The following is a 27,253-nucleotide window of genomic DNA, read 5'->3' on the forward strand; positions in this document are numbered from 1 at the left end:
CAAAAAATAATTGTAAAAACCCAAAAGTCAATGACACGAATCAGTGAGTGAAGTCATATTGACTTCAGTAGCCTGTTCTGTTTTAATATGCCAGTGAAAATCCTCCAGAAAAAGAATCATGTAGAATTTTTCAGTATTTGCTGATATTTTTGAAAAGGAGAATGTCCATGAACCGTATAAATTTTAAAAGAGAATTTTCAATAATTACTAGAGAGAATGTGTGTTTTTTAGTTTCAGAAGTGTTTTTCAACTGCAAGTAAGGAGGAACACTAAAACTTGAAACAAAAAGAAATTATTACGTATATGAGGGGGGTTGTCCCATTCTTAATGCCTCGGCCTTCACGCAAAAGTTGTTAGTAATTTTAAAAAAAGCTTCTTATTGTTCTAATTAAACGACCCATGTGTTTTAGGAATCGTTATTTCGGACACAGAAGTCAAAATTTTAAACTCAAAAAGTCAAACTTTGACATCATTTATATGTTTTTAAAATCTGTAATGGAAATTTTAAAGATAAGATAAATTTGTTAGGAAAAAAAATTAAAACATTTTTCAATAAACATAACTGTTGTTAGATCTACAACCTTTTGTGCATATAAAACTTCACTTATAGACTAAAAAATGTAATTTTCAATGAGCAAATGTTTGATCATTTATAATAAACGTGGGGTATAAAAGTAGCATCGATCTTTTTCCTTTCATGTATTTAAACTTGCACTTTAAATAGGCGATGACCTTAAGAAGAAGAAAATGATACCCATAAGAAGAAAATAATATCATTTACATTTGATATAAAAGAAAGAATTTCCGAAAGAAAAGAAATACTTAAATAAAAATGTTTATTAAATTGATAAAATAAAATAATTAAATTGAAATAAAAGAAAGAAATACTTGATTCCGTGTCTCTCGCTGTTCCCTTCTTTTTAAAAACGATGGCATATATGCGGAATTGGGAAAAGCCTTGTCATTATCTGGTGTTATCTGTTGTTTCTTATATCTTTTGGAAGTATACAAACTGTGGAAGTTTGGTAAAGGTACTGCTTTACCTAGATTAATTGACTATTACAAAAAAAACTAAATATAGTTCACACGCAAAAAGTAAAGTTCAGATTAAAATTACTAAAAAAACATGAAATATTTTAAACAGGCAAGTTTTTTGCCTAGTTAAGTTATGCTACGTATTTAAAGCACGTAAGTAAAACCATTGTTTTGGTTTTGATAAAATTGACACTTACTTATGCATCCTTTGTAAACACTTTCAAATTCCGAGGAGCAAGTGCATGTATAATGGCCGTTTTCGTTAGAACAAGAAGCTTCCTCGTCCTGGAGACTGCATTTATCAGTTCCCTCTGCACATTCATCAACATCTTGACAAATTCCATTAATATCCTTAAACCTGTAGTAAATAATATGATTTCATGCAAAATATATTTGAAGAGTAAGAATTAGGGTACTATTTTAAATCCTACTTTAGTTGGTTGGGTTGGGGCACAGTACGTATATAAAGACAGTAGGATCATTTCATATATCAACCATTAGACAAAGGCGGACCATAATGCAGCTCCTGCATAGACCGTTAAACCAAGAGAAAAATAAGTGAAATAAGATTTTTTTTTTTTTTTTTTTTTGGATGGGTAGCACGCTGTGGCATCGGTATTCAGAGCCTGGAGGACAGGAAAAGAAATAAACGAATCGAGTGTCTAGGGGACGGGGACGAATGCAATACGTTGAAGAGATAAAAAAAAAAGGAAAATAATCGTTCTGGCTTAATAATGCAAAAGGCAAAGATAATATTGATTTCAGAACTTATAAGGATAATCAAAGGAAAATAAGTTTTACTTGAACAATGTCATAACATGATGACATTTGATTAGGAATTTGGCGCTTCGCATTGATATTTCAGTTCCATAGTTTTATCAATTTTTTGTTGAATCGTTGTAAGTACTTGAAATGCAAAATAAACGCTGCTAGCTCTACAGGCGGATAAAACAAGGATATTCAAAAGCAAAAAGGGCCATTATATAATTCTGTTAGCTACCGCTCAAAGCCTAAGCGAGGGCAATTTTCTTAGAAAGCGAAGCTAATTATGCCAAGACAGCTAAAACCAGCACTGAATGTAAAGAGCAAAAAAAACCCAACCCCCTCCCTTTCTTCATAAGAAAATCCTAGAAATGCGCAGGACTAAAATCATTGGTTTTTGGCATCTACAAAATTCTTTTGCTATGTCATATTAAAGCTTAATAATTCAGCTACAGCAAATTATGCAAGCAAGACCATTGGTGGACCTAGTGATGGGCCATACCCCCTCCCTCTGGCTCCAAACATGCTCTGGACAAAAAAAAGTTTGATTAGCACTTGACAATAAACTTGGTAACTAGAATAATTAAATAATTTTAAATAATCTTAACACAATTCTGAAACATTCCAAGCTTTGAACCAAACTTGCATGTAACCCGATACGGGAAAGATTATGAAAAGAATCGTGACGGTTAGCTTACTCTATGTTTTGAACCAAACTTACACGTAACCCGATGCTGGAAAGATTATGAAAAGAATCGTGATGGTTAACTTAGAGAGTCATAAAAAAATGCTTTCTGATGAGAAGTTTTACGTAATTTTCAAGTTGGCGTCAGAATATTTACAACAATAATATAAACAAGCACTACTTTATATTTTTCTTATTATACAAAAACAATTCTTTTGATGTCCTTCAATTTTCTGAAAACCCATTTCACGACAAACAGTTCTTAATGGACGTTTGGTATATTCTTGGCGATGTATACTACCAAAAATATGCAGTTGCAACATTGCACCCATAGGTGGGAACTTTTATTTTTCCAGAAGGTCTGACACTGTTAGCCATAAACTTGAAATTAAAATATATAAACACAAAATTTGTATGGATCCTATGCTACACTTTCAAGGGAGGGGAGGGCTTGGCCAGTCAAGATAGCATCAGGAGCCTTGATAGTCAAGGAACTTTTTTGTGCAGAGGTTTCAGATCTGTTTGGTTCAAGATAAAGAACTGAAAAATAAATTTTTACCTATTACTTATGTAGCATAATTTGTCCCCTTCTTTTTTTATTCACAAAGTTCCACCACCGACCACCCTCCAATTCTTGTTCCCCATTTCCCAGAACAAAATATTTTATATGTGCTTTCTGATGGGACCATTACTTGTTGAAACCAGTACTGGTAGGAAAAATTACAGAAAAACACCGAGAGGTACAAGTCCCCCCCCCCATTCCCGCCTAGGGTCTGATACACCTATATTTTTCTTAGGCACTTTTTTCCAAATACAGGAGATCTCCGAGACTACAGATTCGTAGATTTACTTTTCTTTTTTTTTAGTTCAGATATTTCCAGGTTTCAACATCGTGTGGCTATTTGGACTTAGATTTAATCACTGTGTCCTTATTAATCTCTATATTTTCCTCAAAATAAATCAACTTCTGAATTTGTTCTATCAACAGCGGTTTAGTGATATAGATAGGTAAGATCTGTCATGAGTCATGGCCTCCCATTTTTTATCTCTAGTTTTATTTGGGACGGCACCATCAATTGTCTCTGAAGCCTATCGTGCGTTTTATTGGAAGAACCACCTAGTAACCATGAATCGTCAGTATAGTCTAGATCATAATAACCAGAACCTCGACTCAAACTTACTCAGCAGCAGCAAAAGCTTAGATTTCTTCGTAATCTATTTTGTGAATTACTTAAACAGGTCTGTCTACCAGTGCTTCCATTCCACTAATGTGGAAATAAAGTATTTAAGTGCGAAAAAAGAGTAAAATTATAGTAGGACACAATCCGGAAGTAAGTATGTTATTGTGCTTACTATTTGAACAGGAATGTTAACAAAATTGATTCTTACGCTATATTACTAGTGTTTCCACTTCAAATTTTTCCCATCCCTAAAAGGCTGGAGGAAAATCCCTAAAAATCCCTATTTCCAATACAGAAATCCCTAAAAGTTTCCCCATTTTCTGACTATTTTTCACGTTACAAGTAAAGACTTATTAAGCTGACTTTTAATAGCATTTGTTCAAGACGACTTATTTTGCAACTCAAGACCTTTTACGTGTACCAAAATATCTTTTTTTAACGTTTAAAACAATAATTCGTATTTTTCAACTAGTTAAGTTCGGTTTAGATTTATAGATTCAGAGTCCAGATTTCAGATTCTGGACCATATGAATATACTTTATTTCTTCGTTTTTGTTTGCCATTATTTTTTTATTCTCTATTACTGCTTTTGCAACATCATCGTTTTTATTTGAATTGGTACGAAGGATTGGCATGAATGATATCCAACCGGTCGCTTTTTCACGCATTATTTTTGCTTCGACTTTTTTTATATTGAGTTGTTAATGTGCAGCAGAGTATAGTAGCAAAATTCAATCACTTAAAGCTTGATTTAAGGACAGTGCCTGCATTTTGATATTTTGAATTATTCGATTTTAACTAGTGTAGACTGATACCTGCCTCCCAGTTTTCCATAAAATGCCGAATGTAGACGCACTTTAATTTGTATTCAGAAAAAAATTAATGAGAATTACCAAATAGTAAGATTTAAGAGAAAACACCAAATACTAAGATTAAAACCCCGAGTCAGCGTTGTCCTCACCATTCCCATCGTCTTTCCCAATGCTTAAAAAAGCGACGCATTGGAACGCAGTCGCATCGGATTTCACAGACTTCATTTTTTCTTTAAACTCTCGGTGAGGGAAAGGGGGCCTTTACGTTTCATCCCATACTTGACAGAAATAGTCAAAGCCAAATTTACATTTTTGAGCCCATTCCTCTTTTCATTTTTTTACCGTTTTCAGAACGCTGAAAAGTGTTTCCACAAAGATTTGAGCAGGGAAGTCCAAAAATAAACCGAATGATATGAACAACGCTAGTGAACTTTAGCACTCCACTTGACGTCTTGATGGATGTCACCCAGTTCTAAAAATCAAACCTTCACTCCTTCCCCGTTGATTATTTTGTTTCAAATTTCGCGGGTCTATCCAAGTCCGACAAAAACAAGAACGTTTGTCAATCGCTTTTGCCGAAATCCCGCCGTTGTATTCAAAATTCCTATTTTCGTGACAAAAATCCATAGGCTCGGCAAAAAAAAAAGGTGGAAAATCTAAATTTAAAGTAGAAATAAAGTACTAAAGTAGGTCTAAAAATATTAGAGGAGAAACATTCAAAATAAAGTAGTCTACTCTAAAATATAGTAGAAATGGAAGCACTGCTGTCTACAGATCATAGGATAACTTTTTCGCAGTCATACAAGATCATCCAAGTTTTCTCTGTCTAGAACCATCAGCGGGTCCCAAACAACACTTCCGATTTTAACTATCTATTTCTACCCACTAGTTTCTTCCTCCAGCATAAGAAGAAGCCAGAAGCATCCACGGTGTAGATGACTTTGGACCTGTCCCTTTCCCCTACTCAACCAAAAACTCTCTTACTGTCTATAATTTTTCTTTTAATTTATATGTAGTAAATAAACTTCAACCATTTCTTAGATTTCTTTGAAAATATCCACATTCCTTGGTTCCTCAAAATAACTTTAACTTAAATAAATAACTGGGTATGTGCCTGTCAAATCTTCCAATTGGAGGTTTCTTTCTGGCTCTTAAGTTTTCTCAAAATAGGACTAAACCATTTCAATAACAGTTAAGGAACAATTTTCAAGACCACATTTCTTTTTTAAGTCCCAAACTCTGACCTACACTGTGGTTGAATCGTAATTGTATTAACTCCTTTTTTATTGTTTCTCCTTCATTTTAAATCTTTGTAACTGACAAATATAAAAAATATAAATAATCAGTAATTTGATCAATATGTGACCACAACATGCTAATTAATAGTTATCGTTTACTGGGCTAATAACTTCCGTAAAATTTCACTTTCATTAGTCAAATAGGGATATAGTTTTTTCTAATATAGCCTTTAAATTTATGTTTGTTTTTTTTCTGTAACAATAGGAGATAAATTGCATGCAGTGACGCTATAATTACAACTCAATTCTGTTGTTTGGCCAAATCAATCATTGCATAGGAAATATCCAATTTGAATTGTGAAACTGGAACAAAGCATTAAAAATAAACCACAGTTTTCTTCCAGCATACATACTGGTCAAATAAGTTGTGCACTTCCTCTAATTCAAAATAAAAGCGTTGATGGATAGCGTGGGAAATGTGTCACATTTCAACTGAAATATGTTATAAAGTGTATGGTCACTATTAAAATGGATATAATTGTTTGGTAGAGATAAAACTAGCAACAATAATTAGGATTTATGGGTTATGTATCATGATGGCGAAAGCTATCAAATATATCAAAAGAATTTCTTTTCAACTCCAATTGCGTAACTAGAAGATATTTCGACGGCCCTGACTCCAACAATGCTTTCATAACTTTCTCTAACACATGTGTTACTGAAGTAATTTCAACATTGAAAAAAATTTCATGGCCAACCAGTCACAGTTTGCATCAGGTCAGGGGGGGGGGCTTGGCTCCCCCTGAAAAGGAAGAATTTTAAAAGATTTATATTAGAAGGAATTAATGTGAAACCTCTGGTATCTGTCTTTGTAAAAACGGAACTCTGGGTGGCATTTAATCCCCCTGAGGAAATTTCCTGACGGCGTTCATGGAAGCAAGGCAATTTCTTTGTCATTAACTCAAGTCGGTCAATATTTTCACAATTATAGATTCATCTATAGATATGTGCAATTTTAGTCTTTTCTACGGAAAGAATGAAGCACTTGCGGACCCTATGGGAATTGTACGTAGCATGAAAAATTACTGGAAATTCCGAAAAAATCTTCCAATTTGAGTAAAACAAATCTCTTAGTAGTATTTTTTTTTTTTTCAACTAAAGAGCTGGTCAAACGAAACTAAAATCCACACTGATTGGATAAATTGGCACGTAAATCTATGTAAATAGGTAGCCCACATCAATGCTATGCAAGACTAATTTTTAAAAAAAAATCCGGAAAAGAAGGTCTTCAAAGAAAAATAAAGGTCATATCAAACAGTTCGTGGTAACGAACTGTAAGTAAGGAGCGACCCGGCTCAATGGTAACCGAAACTCTAGAAAACGGTATTTTGATACAAATAAATACATCAAAAGAATCAGATTTTAATGCTGATTTCAAATATATAAGTTTCATCAAGTTTAATGCCACTCATCAATCGTTTAGCGCCTGAAAAAATTGGGCTTAAGTTCGACCCAAGGGAGATAGACCACCTGAAAGTCCTATGATATGCCTTAAAATAACACTCTTAAAGCCCGCGTCTTAGAAACCCCTGTATTAGGGGTCTCAAGTTCACCTCTAAAGAAATGTGGGCATTTTCATTTTTCGACAGAAGACAAATAACTAGTGCCGGTGTATGTGTTTTTTTGTTTGTTTTTTTTTGTTTTGTTTTTTTCCCAGGGGTGATCGTATCGAACCAGTTGTCCTAGAATATCGTGGAAGGGCTCATTGGAATTGAAATTGAAAGTTCTAGTGCCCTTTTTAAGTTACAAAAAAAAATGGAGGGCAACTAGGCCCCCTCCCCCGCTCATTTTTTTCCCACAGTCACTCGATCAAAATTTTGAGAGAGCCGTTTCGTTTAACATGTTAAAAAACACTTCCGGCAGGTCTTTTATAATGACTCAGTCTCCTAAAGGTCCTAGGGAGCTGACTGAAAGTTATGAGCTTTACCCCCTGTTAACATATGGATTTGATTAGTTGGAAGTACACTGACGTTTACAGGGGGTATTTTTTCTGGGCGTGGGGAGTGGGTGGGTCGGGGGTTATGTGGGAGGATCTTTCCATGAAGGAAGTTTTCATGGGGGAAGGGACATTGCTATGAACGGGACGCCGGATTTCCCATCATTATTTAAAAAGATCATAAATTTAATATAAAAAAACAAGTATTTCAACTACAACAGCAGCAACATCGGAACTTTAAACGAACAGAAAATATTGCATATATAATTGGGTTCACCCCGTAGTCAATGCCTCGCTCTTTAAGCCAAAGATTTTTTAGTACTTTCATAAGAGCTATTTATTCTAATTAACGGCCTTCGTGATTAAGCGGCCAATTTTAAAGAATGGGAACAAAATTTGAAGTTTCGCTTAAATAGCAAGGTATTGACTAGTGGGCGAACCCCCTAATAAATGTATTAAAAATATATGAATATAGAAGTTCGTTACGTAAGTTAATTCGTAAGTTTCGTATATTTATTACTAATAAAAACGTTCATAAATAAAATTAAACAAGTTTCGAGAAAGCCATTTAACCAAATAAAAGTAAATTAATAAGAAAATTTTGTTTTAATTATTCATGTACGGTGAGCCAAGATCAAAACCTGCATTTATTCAAAAACGTTCAAAAATTAAATAAAAAAACAAAGTTTTTTAAACTGAAAGTAAGGAGCGACATTAAAACTTAAAACGAACCGAAATTATTCTGTATATGAAAGAGACTGTCCCCTCCGCAACGCCTCGCTCCTTACGCTAAAGTTTGACTCTGTCTCACAACTTTATTTTTTAAAACAATAAAAAAATTTAGCGTAAAGAGCGAGGCGTTGAGGAGGGGACAGTCTCTTTCATATACAGAATAATTTCTGTTCGTTTTAAGTTTTAATGTCGCTCCTTACTTTCAGTTTAAAAAACTTGTTTTTTTTATTTAATTAAATTTAAGATCATCAGAAATATTTTTTGTAGTAATTCAAACTCAAAACGGCCATAAATCAACACGAAAGAATAAATGAGACCCAAAACGAACAGGAACTAAATGAGCAATCATTGCAAACAAACATACAATAGATACTAACATAAATGAATAAATAAATCTTAAAACGAGTAAAACTTAAATTGAATATGCAAATAAAGCTAAAAACGAAAAAGAACCACTACAAGAAAGAGTTTGGCTGCTACTCCTTTCCCTAACAGTATAAGTCTAAAGCCTATTGCGTAATTGGCGCTTTACTGAAAACGAATTATATTATCAATAGTTTATTTTGTACTTATTACAACATTGAAAATAAAATTAAAAATTACAGTAAAATAAAATCTTGGGCTGCTGAGATTTCAGTAATTAATATCGTTATACATCAAATATTCACTTTAATTTTATTAATTCTTTCCAGGGACTGTTCAAGACATAAACAGTTTTCAAACAGTTCGTGATATGGATCTGTAAGTAAGGAGTGACCCGGATCAGTAGTAACCGAAACTCTAAAAAATGGAATTTTGATACCGATAGATGGATCAAAAGAAACGACTTATTATGCTGATTAATTAAAAAAAACTTTCTCCACAAAATAAGTTTTTCAAAGAAAAGTAAAGAACTCCATTAAAAAAAAAAATAAGCAAAAATAAAATCAAATGATCTACCAAGCGTGAAACTACCACAAATCAGCATCGATAAATAAATGAAACCCAAAACAAACAGAAATTACAATAAATATCCGATTCAAACTCAAAACGAGCAGAAATTAACAAAAGTTGGGCAAAAAACCCCTATGCCTTCCCAAGACCAGAACAAAATTTGCACTTTACAGAAAAAATATAAATGTTTTTACTTTTATAACTTTTATAAATCAAATAATATTAACATTTTGATAACCAATTAACAGTATATGTATATTAAACTGACAATGCACATTCATTTGTATTTTTTCAGTAAAGTGCAAATTTTGTTCTGGCTTTGGGAAAGCATAGGGGTTTTGCACCCAACTTATGTTAATTTCGGCTCCTTTTGAGTTTGACTTGCTATTTATTGTAATTAATTAAAAAAAACTTTCCGAAAAATAAGTTTTTCAAAGAAAAGTAAAGGCCATTTTAAACTTAAGCTCAGGAGATACAAATACCTGTTAAAATTTAAACTCAAAACAACCAGAAATTACTATCAGCGAATAAATGAAACCCAAAACGAACAGAAATTAAATAAACAATCATAGCAGAAAACATACAACAAGTAATAATATAAATGAATAAATAGATCTTAAAGCGAGCAATGATTAGATTGAATATGAAAATCAAGCTTTAAACGAAAACAAATATTTTGCTATGTAAGTATAAATGAAAGTTAAAATGAACAGAAATTAAATAAACAATCAATGCGAACAAACATACAATATATATTAATGTAAATGAATAAATAAATCTTAAAACGAGTGAAACTTAAATTGAATATGCAAATCAAGTTTGAATCGAATAAAAATAACTACAAACAAGAGTTTGGGTATCGTCTCACTGCAGGGGCCTAAAACCTACTGCGTCATTGGCGCTTTACTGATAACAATTCTTTAAAATATTTTCACTTTTGTAACTTTAAGAAATCAAAAATTAATTAAGATTTTAGGGAATAAATATCAGCATATGTATATTAAATTGACAATGCACATTTTTTTTCAGTAAACTGATTTGAATTTTTTTTCAGTAAAGTACAAATTATATTCTGGCTTTTAGAAAGCATAAGGGTTTTGAACCCTACTCACATTAATTTATGCTCGTTTTGAGTTTGACTCTAATATTTATTTTAATTTTTGTTCGTTTTGGGTTTCATTTATTTATTAATACTGATTTGGGGTAGTTGTATGCTTGGTAGATTATATGATAGTCCGGACGCCAGGTGTTAAAAATGTGAACCATACCACGACGGAAAGGGGCTGCTACGAAAATTAGCCCACCCTCCACCCCCTAAATTGACCATGCGGATTCAAAAATACCAGTGGCACTTGCTTGCGAGTGGTGGAACACTCCAAAACTTGACATTTTATTATAGTTTGGTGTTTCATGCAAGAAAATGCATATTCCACAAAGTTTGAGGTGCAGTTTTCCGCTCAAATAGAAATGCCTAGAAGCCATAGAATGTTTTCATAACAAACTAACACGATTGGTTACAAAAAAATGGCAGAGTTAAAAAAAATGGCAAAACTATATGAGTCCTGAACAGTCTTGGAAAGTATAAACAAATCAAATTGAATATTAGATATATAATGATATTAATTGTTGAAAGATCCATCAGTTCAAGATTTTTTTCACTATAATTTTTATTTTTATTTTCAAAGCTGTAAGAACTGGAAAATAATAAATTTGTAATATACGAATAATTCGTTTTCAGTGAAGCACCAATGACGCAGAAGGCTTTAGGTTTTTACAGTTAAAGAAGGGGGCAGTATCCAAATTGTGCTTGTAGTGAAACTATATTTGTCTTGACCAATCTTGAAAAGAACTAATAAGTTAAACTGAATATTTGATACATAATGATATTAATTACTAAAATTTCATCAGTTCTAAATTTTACTGTAATTCTAATATTTACTTTCAATATTAAGTACAAAAGAAAACATTTGTAATATAATTCGTTTTCAGTAAAGCGCCAATGACGCAGTAGGTTTTAGGCTTCTGGTGTGAGACGATACCCAAACTCTTGTTTGTAGTTATTTTTATTCGATTCAAACTTGATTTGCATATTTAATTTAAGTTTCAATCGTTTTAAGATTTATTTATTCATTTACATTAATATATATTGTATGTTTGTTCGCATTGATTGTTTATTCAATTTCTGTTCGTTTTAAGTTTCATTTATTCTTTAATAGCAAAATATTTGTTTTCGTTTTAAGCTTGATTTTCATATGCAATCCAAGCATTACTCGCTTTAAGATCTATTTATTCATTTATATTATTACTTGTTGTATATTTTTTGATATTACTGTTTATTTAATTTCTGTTCGTTTTGGGTTTCATTTATTCTTTAATAGTAATTTCTGGTCGTTTTGAGTTTGAATTTTAACAGGTATTTGTATCTCCTGAGCTTAAGTTTAAAATGTCCTTTAATTTTAATTTAAAAATTTATTTTTCGAAAAGTTTTTTTTAATTAATTTTTGTTCGTTTTTGATTGCAAAAAGTTTCAAGTTTTTTTGGCATGGGGGGGGGGCGCTTACTGTCCGATTATTCTTGACTTTAAAAAACGGATCTTGAACTTTCAATTTAAATCGAATGAGGCATTTTTCAAAGTCTATACGATTACCTCTTTGATAAAAACCTTGTATATGAACAATAGACAGCTTGCATAACTTGTGGACAGCGATTGACAACAATGAATGGATTGAAAAATAGTACCAATAAGGGGTTTTAGACCATTTCACTCGCTGACACAAAGGGATCATGACTGTTTGGAATTGACCTTAATAGGAATTTGTGTGCCAAAGCAATTTTGCATCTATCACAGAGTATGCATTTTAACCTTATAATTGTATAATTATAATAGATTTCCTATGTGTTCTTCCCATACAAAAACCCCTTCCCATAAGTTATAAACCCCCTTAATAAGTTATGCCCCAGGGCATTACTTACAACGCCTATCCCTGGGCCCTGGTGGGCTGTGTCGACACCGGAGTTTTTTGTTATCAGAACTTTGAACTATTTTAACAAAATGTCTATCTCAAAATTTTTATCTGATGCATTAAGGGCGTGGAGGAGGGAGAGGGGCTAGTTGCCCTTCAATCTCTTTTGACTCTTAAAAAGTGAACAAGAAAATTCAATTTTCAATCAAATAAACCCTCTCTAAAGTTTATACGAGCATCCCTTCCATAAGAAATAGTATGAAGGATTCGGAGAATCCTTAAATTACAACCCTTGCCCTGAGGGTTTTGGGGGAGTTGTAATCCTCAAAGACCTAATTTCCAGAACTTAAAACTACGATTAATAAAATGGATGTCTTAAAATTTTGATTCAATGTGTTTGGGGAAAACGTAGGCGTTTCAGGGCGGTTAGTTGCCCTCAAATCACCTTTGACTATTACAAAGGGCAATAGCCTTCAGAATTTAGAATTGAATAAGCCTTTACTGAAGTTTCTACAACACCATCTTCTGTGAAAACCTTATATACCCCAAGGGCCTAACGTAAAACACTTGCCCTGAGGGTTGTGGGGGAGTGTACTCCTCAAAAACATATTTTCTATCTGGAAGTCAACTACGCTGAACAAAATGGCTATCTCAAACGTTTGATTGGATGTGTTTGGGGGAATGATGGACGTGGGAGGGGGGCTAGCTGCCCTCCAATCACTTTCGACTATTAAAAAGGGCACTAGCCCTTTGAATTTCCAATTGAATGTGCCTGTTTTGAAGTTTTTACGACAACGCCTTCTATAAAACCTTATATGCCCCAAGGGCATAACTTAAAACTCTTGCCCTGAGGGTTGTGGGGGAGTGTAGTCCTCAAAAACATATTTTCTATCTGGAAATCAACTACACTGAACAAAATTGCTATCTCAAAAGTTTGATTGGATGTGTTTGGGGAAATGATGGGCGTGGGGGGCTATTTGCCCTAACTTACAACCCTTGCACTGAGGGCTCTGAGGGGGTTATCATCCTAAAATACCTAATTTCCAGAACTTTCAACTACGTTGAACACTATGGATATCTCAAAATTTTGATTGAATGTGTTTGGGAAAATGGTGGGCGTGAGAGGGGCGTTAGTCAATATCCAATCACTTTCAACTATTAAAAAAGGCACAAACCCTTTCAATTTCCAATTGAATGAGCCCTTCCGGATTTTCTACGACAACACTTTCAATAAAAACTTTATATGAACCCAGGGCATAACTTACAACCCTTCCCCTGAGGGCTGTGGGGAAGGAGTTGTCATCCCTAAAGATCTAATTTCCAAAACTTTCAACTACGTTCAATAGAATGGCTATCTAAAAATTTTGATTGGATGTGTTTGGGGAAAAGGTGGGCCTGAGACGGGGGTTAGTTGCCCTCAAATCACTTTCGACTATCAAAAAGGATACTTGCCCTTTGAATTTCATATCGAATGAGCCGTTTTTCAAGTTTCTACGACAAAGATTTCAATAAAAACCTTATATTCCCCCAGGGCATAACTTATAATCCTTGCCCTGAGGGTTGTGGGGGAGTGTCCTCCTCAAAAACATATTTTCTATCTGGAAATCAACTACGATGAAGTTGCCTAGCTGCCCTCCAATGACTTTCGACTATTAAAAAGGGCACTTGCCCTTTGAATTTCCAATCGAATGAGCTTTTTTTTTGAATTTTCTACGACAAAGCCTCCTATAAAAAACCTTATATGCCCCCAGGGCATAATTTAAAACCCTTGCCCTGAGGGCTGTGGGGGAATGCCCTCCTCAAAAACATATTTTCTATCTTGAAATCAACTACGATGAAGTTGCCTAGTTGCCCTCCAATGACTTTCGACTATTAAAAAGGGCACTAGCCCTTTGAATTTCCAATCGAATGAGCCTTTTTTTGAATTTTCTACGACAAAGCCTCCTATAAAAAACCTTATATGCCCCCAGGGCATAACTTAAAACTCTTGCCCTGAGGGTTGTAGGGGAGTGTCCTCCTCAAAAACATATTTACTATCTGGAAATCAACTACGCTGAATAAAATGGTTATCTCAAAATTTTGATTGGATGTGTTTGGGCGAATGATGAGCGTGGGGGGCTATTTGCCCTCCAATCACTTTCGACTATTAAAAAGGGCACTAGACTTTTGAATTTCCAAGCCAATGAGCCTGTTTTGAAGTTTTTAAGACAACGCCTTCTATAAAAACCTTATATGCCCCCAGGACATAACTTAAAGCCCTTGTCCTGAGGGTTGTGGGGGAGTGTCCCATTCAAAAACATATTTTCTATCTGGAAATTAGCTACGCTGAACAAAATGGCTATCTCAAAATTTAGATTGGATGTGTTTTGGGGAATGATGGGCGTGGGGGGGGACTAGTTGCCCTCCAATCACTTTCGACTATTAAAAAGTGCACCAGAACCTTCGATTTCCAATCGAATGAGCCCCTTTTGAAGTTTCTACGACGACCCCTTCCATATGAAGTGCCTTGCTCTATAGGAAAAAAATAATAAATGATAAATTGTGCCAACATCGTTCTTATATGCCCTCAGGGCATAAATTAAAACCCTTTCTCCGAGGGTTGTGGGTGAGTGTCCTCCTCAAAAACATATTTTTATCTGGAAATCAACTACGCTGAACAAAATGGCTATCTTAAAATTTTGATTGAATGTGTTTGGGAGAATGATGGGCTTGGGGGGCTAGTTACCCTTCGATCACTTTCGACTATTAAAGAGGGCACCAGCCACTCCAATTTCCAATCGAATGAGCCCTTTTCGAAGTTTCTAAGATAACTCCTTCGATACGAAGTGCCTGGGTATGGAGGAAAAAAAAATAATACATTGTGCCCACATGGTTCTTTACTTAGGCAGCTCTATCGCGCTGCCTATGATTTCAAATGTATAAATTTCACTGAGTACACCGATTTCAAATGTATAAATTTCACAGTGAGTGAAATTAAATTTCACTTAATCATTAACGACTACGGGCCTGAGAAAATGTTCCTGATTTTCGAAAAAGTGGGAATCACCCCCTAAAAGTCATAGAATCCTAATGAAAATCACACCATTAGATTCAGAGTATCAAAAACCTACTGCTAACGTTTCAAGCTCCTTTCTGCAAAAATGTAGAATTTTTTTATTTTTTACCAAAAGCAAGATCACGGATGCGCGTTTATTTGTTTCCCAAGGGTGATCATATCGACCCACTGGTCCTAAAATGTCTTGAGAGGGTTCATTCGAATGAAAAGATAAAACTCTAGTACCCTTTTAAGTGACCAAAAAGATTGGATAGCAACTAGGTCTCCTCCCCCGCCCATTTCTCCTAAATTCGTCCGATAAAAATTTAGAGATAGTAATTTTGTTCATCACAGTTGAAAGGCCCAATCTGTGCCTTTGGATATAACAAGAGACCCCCCCCCCATTGCCCCAAGGGAAGATCTTTAAGTTATAAAATTTGTCAATTATTTATACATAGTATTTGTTATTGGGAAGCATGCATACATTTTAGGATGGGGGTGCAAATTTTCGGCTGGTGGTTTCTCCACGGGGGAATTTTTCGGGGAGGGAAGTTTCCAGGGGTCGAACTTACCAGAGAAAATTATACACTGGGGGAATTTGAAAGAATTCCGATACATAATTCTTTTTAAGTGTCTTACTTTCTCTTTTCCGTCTCAATTCTACGCGTGGAGTTGTTAAGGGTAATTGTCCTGGGTAAAATTCCACCAGGATTGAATTGTCTAGAGGATATTTCAGAGCGAAGGGTATTCTTCGTGGATGTGGGGCCAGATTTCCTGTGATTATTTAAGAAACGATCAGAAATTAAATTTAAAAAAAGTTTTATCAAGTGAAAGTAAGGAACAATATTAAAACTTAAAACAAACAGAAATTATGACGTATATGAAGGGGGTTCTCTCCTTCTCAACACCTCGCTCTTTACGCTAAAGTTGAAATTTTGTCCCAATTCTTTAAGAACGACTCTTGAAACACAAGGATCATTTAATTAGAACAATACGGAGCTTTTTTGAAAGTATACTAAAGAAACTTAGCGTAAAGAGCGAGGTATTGAAGAGGAGACAACCCCCTTCATATACGTAATAATTTCTGTTCGTTTTCAGTTTTAATGCTGCTCCTTACTTTCAGTTGAAAAAAAAAATTATTTTATTTAATCATCTTGTAGAATTACTCATTTTTCGTAATGATAAATACTGCATGTAAAAAAGGGTAAGTTACGCAATTTACAATACGTACCCTGGGGGCTGTGGGGGACATTGCATCCATGGAAGAATAGTTACTAAGCTTGTTTACTATTCTAAACAAAATTGCTTTTTAAAGTTTTGATCAGTGATGAGAGGAGGAAGTATCTAAAAAGGGCATTTGGGGGGGGGGGGGGCAGGCTACCCTCCCATGGCTCTTCAACCTTCCCTGAAATTTAAAAATTAATGCCCTCAGCCGTTCTTTAGATATTGAGGATACGTCCTACTGACAGTCAGTCCGCACTCAGTGTGTTTTATTGTGTTCAACATCCCTCTCGTTTTATTGCCAAGAGATACTATGACAATAAATCAAGAAATACTATGTTCATCCAAGGCTGTTAAAAGGGTGCATCTGCAATATCTAAGAAACAGTTCAGAGAGTTGAGTTGAAACTTTTAGGCCTTGTTGAATAGCATCTTCGATTAATATTTGTCTATGCTCAAGGCTATTATATAACGGCGGCCAGAATCACTCCAGCCGTATACAAGCCCAAACATTGTGCAGATTTTCAATCAGTTTATTTGATTTTAATTTTCGAAAATTATATTACAAGCCATAATCGATCCTTGATTCTTAAGAAGAAAAACCGGAAAAAGCTTAACAAATATTCCTTTTATTAGGCAATAAAAACTATGTCAATTAGAAACGAATAAAAATTATTTTAAGAAAACTTTTCCCAGGAAAGATGTTTTTTAGAGCTTCCTTATGCCGAAGTTCAACAGAAATAAAGTAAAATAGTAATTCAAGCGTCAAATGAACATAAGCCACAATTAAAAAATAAATAAATGAAGCTCTAAAAAACAGAAATCACACAAAATAATGAAGTCAAACTTAAAACAAACATAAAATACCACAAACAGAAGTAGGGATGCCCCGCCCCCCACCACGCACCCACCCCCTCTTGCCGTCTACAGACAAGAACGTCATTGGAGTTTTATTGAGAGCAAAATATGTTTTTAACGTTCTCTCTTTTATAACATTAATAAATCCAAAAATTGCTGATACTTTCAGAAATGAGTATCAATATATATATGTTAAACTGTAAAGCAACATTTCACTAGTTCTTTCAGTAGTCTTGGGCATTATGTCGTTGCTTTTTTTGTCGCTGTTTTCACAACTAAAAACATACAGCTCAAAATAAAAGTTGTTTTCAGTAAAGTGCAAGTGACGTTCTGGTCTTCACTAGGCATAGGCGGCGTTATCCCATATCCTGTTTGTGGTGGTTTCTGCTCGCTAAAAGTTTAACTGAATTATTTATTGTAATTTCTGTTTTTTTAGGTTTCATTTATTTACTGTTAGTAATTAATGTTTGAAATTTAAAAGGCATGCCATATCTTGAGCAGATACTCTATAAACAATTCAGGCTGATAAAGTGGTTAAAATAAGAAATTCTAAACGGTATGAAATTTCTTGAGTAATTTGTAACTTTTATCTGGAAATCAAGAATGAAATTGAAAGTAGCTATAAAACTATATACATAATCGTCTATGCACAGAGGTTGTGTTGCGTGATGGTAGGAATAACCCTTTTAACTTAAACAGGTCCTCTAACACCAAGCTGGTGGAGAAATGCATAGAACCATTAAAACCAAAATCTAAGATCATCATCATTATCATAATTAAACTGTTCAAGAATTAAAAATATGGAATGAAAATTGAATTTGAGCTAAATCGAGCAAGAAAGGCTCTGTAGGAAAAGTTCGTCGATTTCTGTTTAAAATTTAACAATTGTTCATTTACTTTGCTGCAGCAGCGTTAAAGCTTTTCAAAACATAACATAAACTTACGTAACGTAAGTTATAAGTAGAAGCTGAGTGTACTTGGACTAGGCCTACCTACATTGCAGACAAAATTTGTTCTGTAAAATTACGTAACAGACACAGTAAAGGTAATATACAATAGCAAGAAGTCCTATACTCTCCATTGAAAATTTTTCACAAGACCTAAAACTACACAAGCTTCATGAAACCGCCTTTGCGCACGCGCAATGACAAATGTTTCCGGTGGAAAACTAACTAGCAACTGAAACTATGGCTCTGACGGATATACTGATCTGACGGTTTGCGAAACTTCCCAAATTGCGTGATATGCAATGTGTTGTTTGGAAAAAAAAATTCGCTACTGGTATATACTCATACTGTGATAACAGATCATAGAGCTCTAAGCTATGCTACTGTGAAAAATTTGTTGGCATAGCATAAAAGAATCATAAGTCACTCACCCGTCACTACACATGCACATGGGTCCTTCTTCGGTGTCCGCGCAATTTGCAAATTGATCAATTCCTCCAGTGCACGTGTTAGTTTTGCTGCATTTCAGAAGTCTTTTACCTATTTTAATTGAATCCAGGCTCAAACTAGCACCGGGAATAGATTCAACAGGTTGTTTCAATTCAGATGGCAGATTTTCTAATAGATTTTCAGAGGATACTCCATCTTGTAGATTTAGCAGAAATTCAATTATAAGAAGATTTCCTTGTCTTCGGTTGGAAAGTTCTCCTCGAGTGATGGTTTGAACATTTAGAATAGAATCAGGAAATAGAACTCCCAACTAGAAAGAAAATACACCAGTTGAGCAGTAGGTTTTCGTTTGGTGTAGAACAGTGGCACCCTACCCTTAAAATATTTTACCTCAGAAAACAAATGGTTTATGAAGTAAACTTTTCCCGGAAACAACTTAGAAATTGATAAAGTTTATTGTAGTGGATTTCCTCCATCGATATTTAATTTGTTAGTAGATGCAAGATTGGCCACGGTAGGGACTGCATTTTTTGTATCTCAAGCTCAAAGACTACTAAATGCAGTTATGTGCACTACATACCAAAATATATTTATTCGAGGCATCTATTGAGGCGTCCTAGCCAAATCGGCTAGCACGCTAGACACGAAATTCTTTGTCCGTAAGTAAAAGGGTTCGAGTCTTGGTGCTGCTGGTTATTTAGTTTGTAAAGGGGTCACTGGCATGACTCTGTAGGCTCAGCCAGAGTCAACTCAGCTCTAAAGGGGCGCCAGGAGAAATCAGAGGAAGGTAAAGAGCAAGGATGTGCAAAAGTATAAGATGTCCGGCCCCCACTGCCCTTTCTGGCTGAAGGGCCATGAAACCGAGACCAGTACCACCAGTAGAGATATGTATACATTTATATATTATATTCGCACATGTTGTGCGGATGAAGGATGACAGATTGCCGAAGATTGTTCTTCTCGGCCAACCATCTAGGGCTAAACGGAAAGCAGGTCGTCCCCGTCTGGGGTGGGAGGACGTCATAAAGAAAGATTTAAAGGAAATGGGAACTTCGTGGGCAGGTGTAAAAAGGGAGGCTTTGAATCGATTGGGGTGGAGGAGGAGCGTGCGTAGCTGTGTTTGCCTCAGGCGGCTTGGTGCTGCGATGAGTTGTTAGTAGCAGTAGTATTCATTAGCAAAGAATACGCAAAAAAAAAACAAGTCTGGTCAACAGGAAATTTAAAGTCTGTAAAAAAGTCAAGCCTGTGGCTCAAAATATAGAGTGATTATGGTTAACCAGTTCCTGGTTATGGGGCTATTATAATCTTAAGCGTAAAATCAAAAATGGTAAAAGACATTATAGAAGGTCAGCAGGCTACTACGACCTGGATCTTTTATATGAGTAGGAAAAATCGGCAAAAAGTAATTAAGTCTGATTAGTTGAACAGTAATATGCATATTATTACTATTAGTTATATTCCACTATCTGCTAGGTATAGGCACTATAAAACTTAAATTAATATGCAAATTTCGTTTTAATTATTCATGTACGGTGAGAAAAAATCAAAACTTGCATTAATTTAAAAACGTTCAGAAATTAAACAAAAAAAAGTTTTTTTTTAACTGAAAGTAAGGAGTGAAATTAAAACTTAAAATGAACAGAAATTATTCTGTATATGAAAGGGGCTCTCCCCTCCTCAACGCCTCGCTCTTTACGCTAAAGTTTGGCTCTGTCTCAAAACTCTATTTCTTAAAACAATAAAAACAATAGTTGCCTTTCATTTTTTTGGTCACTTAATAATGGCACTAGAACTTTTAATTTCCGTTAAAATGAACCCTCTTGCGATATTATGGGATCACTGGGTCGATACGATCACCCTTGGGGAAAGAAAAAAAATAAAATAAATAAACACCCATCCGTGATCTTTCTTCTGGCAAAAAATACAAGATTCCACATTTTTGCAGATAGGAGCTTCAAACCACTACATCAGGGTTCTCTGATACACTGAATCTGATGGTTTGATTTTAAAGTTCTATGGTTCTATGACTTCATTAAGGTTCTATGACTTAGGGGGTGTTTCCCCCTTTTTTGAAAATAAGGTAAATTTTCTCAGGCGCGTTACTTTTAATGGTTAATACTAAACTTTATTAAATTTATATATTGGAAATCCGCATACAAATCTGATTATTTTGATGTATCTATTCAAAATTCCGTTTTTTAGAGTTTCGGTTACTATTGAGTCGGGTCGCCCCTTACTTACACTTCGTTACCACGAACTGTTTGATTAATGGTATGAAAATTTTAGTCTGAATCAAAATATAGGGATGGTATTTTACAGTTTCCTTTGCGGACTTAAATCTTGGCTTCAGCTTGTTTTTAGGGTGTGTGCATTTACTTCGAGTGTATCTGAGAGTTTTGCGTGGTAGAATTTTTTCAGTTGAAAGAACAGGCGAATCCCACTCGTGTCTTCTTTGTATCTGAAATATTTGAAAAGGTTCTTTGGCAAATTCTCCCACCTCTTTTAACTAAAAACATAAACAGGTGGTTAGAGGTTTAGGGGTTTAGAGGAAGTGGTTAGTAGTCAGCTTGTACATAAGATTCTATATTCTTTACCTCTTGATAATTCTTCCAAGAAAAGTAGTTTTTCTAATTTTTCCCTGGAACTTTCGGAAGCGTTCAATAGTTTGGTCCATAGTAAGTTTTTTGTCTCTTTATAGCTTTGGGATTAACCTTCCTGATATAAAGCCTCTTTTCTTTTGGTAGTCAAAAGCTCATTTAGTACGTTTTGTTTACAAAATAAAAAGAAATTTTGCCGAATAAACTATCGTTTCCACAATAAGAGGTGAGCTTCCATCCCCCTCAGCACCCGTGCAGCATGTTTCCTCCTATCTGTATATACATCCTTTCCAATGATCGAGGGGTTAGAGGTTAAATTCATATTCATCTAAATGTTCTTCTAATTGATCAAAGCACCACTCTTGAAAATCTCGACCTTAGGTATTCAATAAACTTTGAGGCCTTAGGCACCCCATAAAATAATATAGATACGGCACAGAAAATTGTCAGGTATAGTAACTTCAGCAAGTTTATTCCATCGCCGTCATTTTATCCGTTTTTTGTTGATTATGTATTTTTCTGTTGTGTCTTCTAGTTTTTATGTTGTACCATCACTTTTTGGGACTAATGGTGGCATCCTTTTTGTGGTGTCGTAACAGTAGTAGAAAAAATACGGGCTTAATAATGCTAACGTCAATAACCGAATATTCACTGACCTTCCTTTCCGGCAAGGCCGTACTCAGAGGAGGGGGTTAGGGGGTTTGACCCCCCCCCCTCTCCCTCCGAAATGTTTTTCTGACTCGTAAAACGTAACAACAATGGATATAAACAAATGTTGTAGGTTTTTTTTGTTTTTTTTTGTAAACGCGCCCCCCCCCCCGAAAATAATCTTTGAGTAAAACCCCCTTCAAAAAAAATCCTGGGTACGGCCTTGCTTTCCGGTGTCTGACCAAGAGGCAGATTGTTTTGCGCAATATCCTCCCAAGGTTGGATGGACTGATGCTAGCAATCAGTGCAAAAATCATGTCTGGTGGTTTTAATGCCCCTGGACATATGAAACACTGAACGTGCTGAAAGAAAAGATCCTTTGAGAAACAATCTTAAGCGGGAGGAAGAAGATTTATTGCTAGTACCTGTTCTGATACACAAGTTCGACATACAACGAATGGCTAGCGAGCGGTGGCAGAGTCTTATATATATATATATATATATATATATATATATATATATATATATATATATATATATATATATATATATATATATATATATATATATATATATATATATATATATATATATATATATATATATATATATATATATATATATATATATATATATATATATATATATATATATATATATATATATAATTTTGAAATAGACATTTTGTTCAACGTAGTTGATAGATCTGGAAATTATATTTATGAGGAGAGCACTCCCCCCCCACAGCCCTCAAGACAAGGGTTGTAAGTTATGCCCTGAAGGGCATATCAGGTTTTTATAGAAAGCGTTGTTGTAGAAACTTCAAACAGGACTCATTCAGTTGGAAATAGAAAGGGCTAGTGGTCTTTTTAATAGTCGAAAGTGATTGGAGGATAACTAACCCCCCCTCTCATGCCCACCATTTACCCAAACACATCCAATCAAAATTTTGAGATAGACATTTTGATTAACGTAGTTAAAAGGTCCAGAAATTGTGTCTTTGAGGATGCCACTCCTCCCTCAGCCCTCAGAGCAAGGGTTGTAAGTTATTCCCTTGGGACATATAAGGTTTTTATAGAAAGTGTTGTCGTAAAAATTTCAAAAAGGGCTCACTCGATTGGAAAATGAAAGGGCTAAGTAGCCTTTTTAATAGTTGCAAAGTAATTGGAGGGAAATTAACCCCCCTCTCACGCCCACCATTTCCCCAAACACCTAAAATCAAAATTTTGGGATTTGCATTTTGTTCAACGTAGTTAAAAGTTCGGGAAATTAGGTCTTTGAGGAAATTAGGTCTCAGAGCCCTCAGGGCAAGGTTTGTAAATTATGTACTGGGGGCATATAAGGTTTTTATCGAAAGTGTTGTCGTAGAAACTTCATAAAAGGGCTCACTCGATTAGAAATTGAAAGGGCTAGTGACCGTTTTAATAGTTGAAAGTAATTGGAGGGCAACTAAACCCCCTCTTATGCCCACCATTTCCTCAAACACATGCAATCAAAATTTTGAGATAGACATTTTGTTCAACGTAGGAAAAAGTTCTGGAAATTAGGTCTTTGAGGATGATAACCCCCTCAGGGCCCTCAGGGCAAGGGTTCTAAGTTATGCCCTGGGGGCATATATGGTTTTTTATAGACAGCGTTGTCGTAGAAACTTAAAATAAAGCTAATTTGATTGGAAATTGAAAGGGGTGGTACCCATTTTAATCGTCAAAAGTAAATAGAGAGCAACTAACATTTCCCCAAACACATCCAATTAAAATTTTAAGATAGGTGTTTTCTTCAACGTAGTTGAAAGTTCTGGAATTTATGTCTTTGATGATGCAAACCCATCAGGGCAAGGGTTGTAAGTTATGCCCTTGGGGCATATAAGGTATTTATAGAAAGGGTTGTCGCAGAAACTTCAAAAAGGGCTCATTCAGTTGGAAATTGAAAGGGCTAGTGCCCTCTTTAATAGTCGAAAGTGATTGGGGGGCAACTAACCCCCCTCTCACGCCCACCATTTCCCCAAACACATCCAATCAAAATTATGTGATAGCCCTTTTGTTCAACGTAGTTGAAATTTCTGTAAAATAGGTCTTTGAGGATTACAACCCCCTCCCCCCACACACAGCCTTCAAAGCAATGGATGTAAGTTATGCCCTGGGGGTATATAAGGTTTTTTTTATAAAATATGTTGTCGTAGAAACTTCAAAAAGATCTCATCCAATTGGAAATTTAAAGGGCTAGTCACCTTTTTCCAAGGCTATTAGAAACTGATTGGAGGGCAACTAACACCCCTCTCAGGCTCACCATTTCCCAAAACACATACAATCAAAATTTTGAGATAGCCATTTTTTCTTACGTAGTTGAAAGTTCTGGATATTATGTCTTTGAGGATGGTTGTGAGTTATGCCCTGGGAACTTAGAGGGCTTTTATAGAAAGTGGAGTCTTATAAACGTCGGAGGGGGCTTATTGAATTGGTAATTAGACACTCTAGTGCTATTTTAAGAGTCAAAAGTGATCAGAGGGCAGCTACCCCTGCCCCTATACACCCGTCGTATTGTCCCGAAATACGTCTAATAGAAATGTTGAGATAGACATTCTATTCAAAATAGTCTAAATATCATATAACAAGGCTTTTGGGGCTGAAACAAACCCCAGAGATTAAGGGAAAGGGTTGTAAGTTATGCCCTTTGGGCATATAAGGTTCTTATAGAAATTGTTGTCGTAAAAATTTCAAAAAGGGATCACTCGATTGGAAATTGAAAAGGCTAGTAAACTTTTTAATAGTTAAGTAATTGCAGGGGAAATAACCCTCCTCTCCCGCCCACCATTTCCCCAAACACGTACAATCAAAATTTTGAGATTTTCATTTTGTTCAACGTATGTTAAAAGTTCTGGATATTAGGTCTTTGAGTAAATTAGGTCTCAAAGCCCTCAGGGCAAAGGTTGTAAGTTATGCACTGGAGGCATATAAGGTTTGTATAGAAAGTATTGTCGCAGAAACTTCAAAAAAAGCTCATTTGATCGGAAACTGAAAGGGCTAAATAGCTTCGTGATTGGAGATTGGAGTGCAACTAACCCCCCTGTGACGCCCATCATTCCCCAAATCACATCCAATCAAAATTTGTAGATATATATTTTGTTCAACGTAGTAAATAGCAACAGCGACGAAGTCCTGGTTGAACTTCCATGAAGTAATGATATTAGGGCTGTTTTAGAAAATTTTTAAACAGTTTTAATAATTGAATTTTAATGTAAGTTTCTTTTAAAGTATTTTCATTCTCTTTGTCTGTTTTGCTGAGGACGGCCCTTGGATATAGGGTCGAAATATTCATTTAAAGTTGCGTTCCACTGTCTTGTATAAAAAAAAAAAAATTCCCTGTTGTTCTACTTATTTGTTTATGTTCAACGTAGTTAAAAGTTCTGGAAATATGGTCTTTGAGGATGATATCCCCCTCAGACCCCTCAGGGCAAGGGGTTGTAAGTTACGCCCTGGGGGCATATAAGGTTTTTATAGAAAGTGTTGTCGTAGAAACTTCAAAAAAGCTCATTTGATTGAAAATTGAAAAGGCTAGTGCCAGAAAGTGGGGTCATATAAACTTCGGAGGGGGCTCATTGGATTGGTAATCAGACACTCTAGTGCTATTTTTAAGAGTCAAAAGTGATCAGAGGGCAGCTACCCCTGCCCCTACACTTTCCTTACACTACCCCTGCCCCTAAATTTCCCCAAACACATCCAATCAAAATTTTGAGATAGCCCTTTTGTTTAACGTAGTTGAAAGTTCTGTAAATTAGATCTTTGAGCATTACAACCCCCCCCCCCCACAGCCTTCAAGGCAATGGTTGTAAGTTATGCCCCTGGGGCATATAAGGTTTTTTTTTATAAAATATGTTGTCGTAGAAACTTCAAAAAGAGCTCATTCAATTGAAAGTTTAAAGGGCTAGTGACCTTTTTAATAGGCTACTAGAAACCCCCCTCTCAGGTTCGCCATTTCCCCAAACACATACAATCAAAATTTTGAGATATCCATTTTTTCCAACGTAGTTGAATGTTCTGGATATTATGTCTTTGAGGATGGTTGTGAGTTATGCCCTGGGAACTTATAGGGCTTTTATAGAAAGTGGATTCATATAAACTTCGAAGGGGGCTCATTGGATTGTTAATCAGACACTCTAGTGCTATTTTTAAGAGTCAGAGTGATCGGAGGGCAGCTACCCCTTCCCCTACACACGTCGTGTTGTCCCAAAATGCATCTAATAGAAATTTTGAAATAGCCATTTTATTCGAAATAGTTTAAATATCACATAACAAGGCCTTTGGGGTTGAAACAAACCCCAGAGGTTAGGGGCAAGGTTTGTAAGTTATTCCGAGAGGGTATTTAAGGCTTTTATGGAATGGATGGTTGTTTAACTTCAGAAGAGGTTCAGTCTTTCTCCCTGAAAAAGACTATTTCAACATAAAATGAATAGAAATTAATCCAAAAAACTTTTTGTACAAAACAAGTTTTTGAAAAGAAAATCAAAGAACTCCATTAACCCAAAAATGAACAAAAATAGAGTCAAATAATCTATCAAGCATACAACTACCACAAATCAGTATCAGTCAATAAATGCAACCCAAAACAAACAGAAATTAAAATAAGTCAAACTCAAAACGAGCAGAAATTAATCTGAGTAGGGTTCTAAACTCTATGCTTCCTAAAAGCCACAATATAATTTGTACTTTACAAAAAAAAATCTTTTAAATGTTTTCACTTTCATAAATTTAAGAAATTAAGATTTTAAGGAATAAATATCAGCATATGTATATTAAACTGACAGTGCAGATTTTTTCAGTAAATCCATTTGAACTTCTTACCTTATATGCCCTCATAAAATAACATACAATCATATCCCCAGGGCGCTGGGGGGTTGTGCCATCCCTATAGACATTATTTGTTCTTTTGACTATTTTGAAAAAAAATCGCTATCTCAATTTCAATCAGATGCGTTTGGTGAAAGGGGGGTTGTATGGGAGGGGGGCCTAAATGCCATGCATTACTTTTGACGCTTAAAAAAGAACTAAAACTTCCAATTTTCAATTAAATAAGCCTCTTCTACAGTTAAAGAACCATCCTTTCCATCAAAACCTTATATACCCCCTGGGCATAACTTAAGACCCTTGCCTCTGACCTTTTGGGTT

General features: G+C 35.1%; 1 protein-coding gene across 1 annotated transcript in view; it reads right to left on the reverse strand.

The window, feature by feature from the left end:
* LOC148953503 (uncharacterized) overlaps positions 1 to 27,253 on the reverse strand; it is a 146,229-nt gene that overhangs the window by 88,986 nt on the left and 29,990 nt on the right. Inside the window, exons 5-6 of the mRNA XM_089088573.1 lie at positions 18,828 to 19,156; positions 1,233 to 1,393 (exon numbers count right to left, since the gene is read on the reverse strand). Coding sequence (XP_088944699.1) covers positions 1,233 to 1,393; positions 18,828 to 19,156 — 490 coding nt within the window. The remainder of the gene's footprint in view (positions 1 to 1,232; positions 1,394 to 18,827; positions 19,157 to 27,253) is intronic.

This window comes from Artemia sp. Qi Xiang Cuo, chromosome 4 (genome assembly GCF_049724085.1).
Source record: "Artemia sp. Qi Xiang Cuo chromosome 4, ASM4972408v1, whole genome shotgun sequence".
Taxonomy (NCBI): Eukaryota; Metazoa; Arthropoda; class Branchiopoda; order Anostraca; family Artemiidae; genus Artemia; species Artemia sp. Qi Xiang Cuo.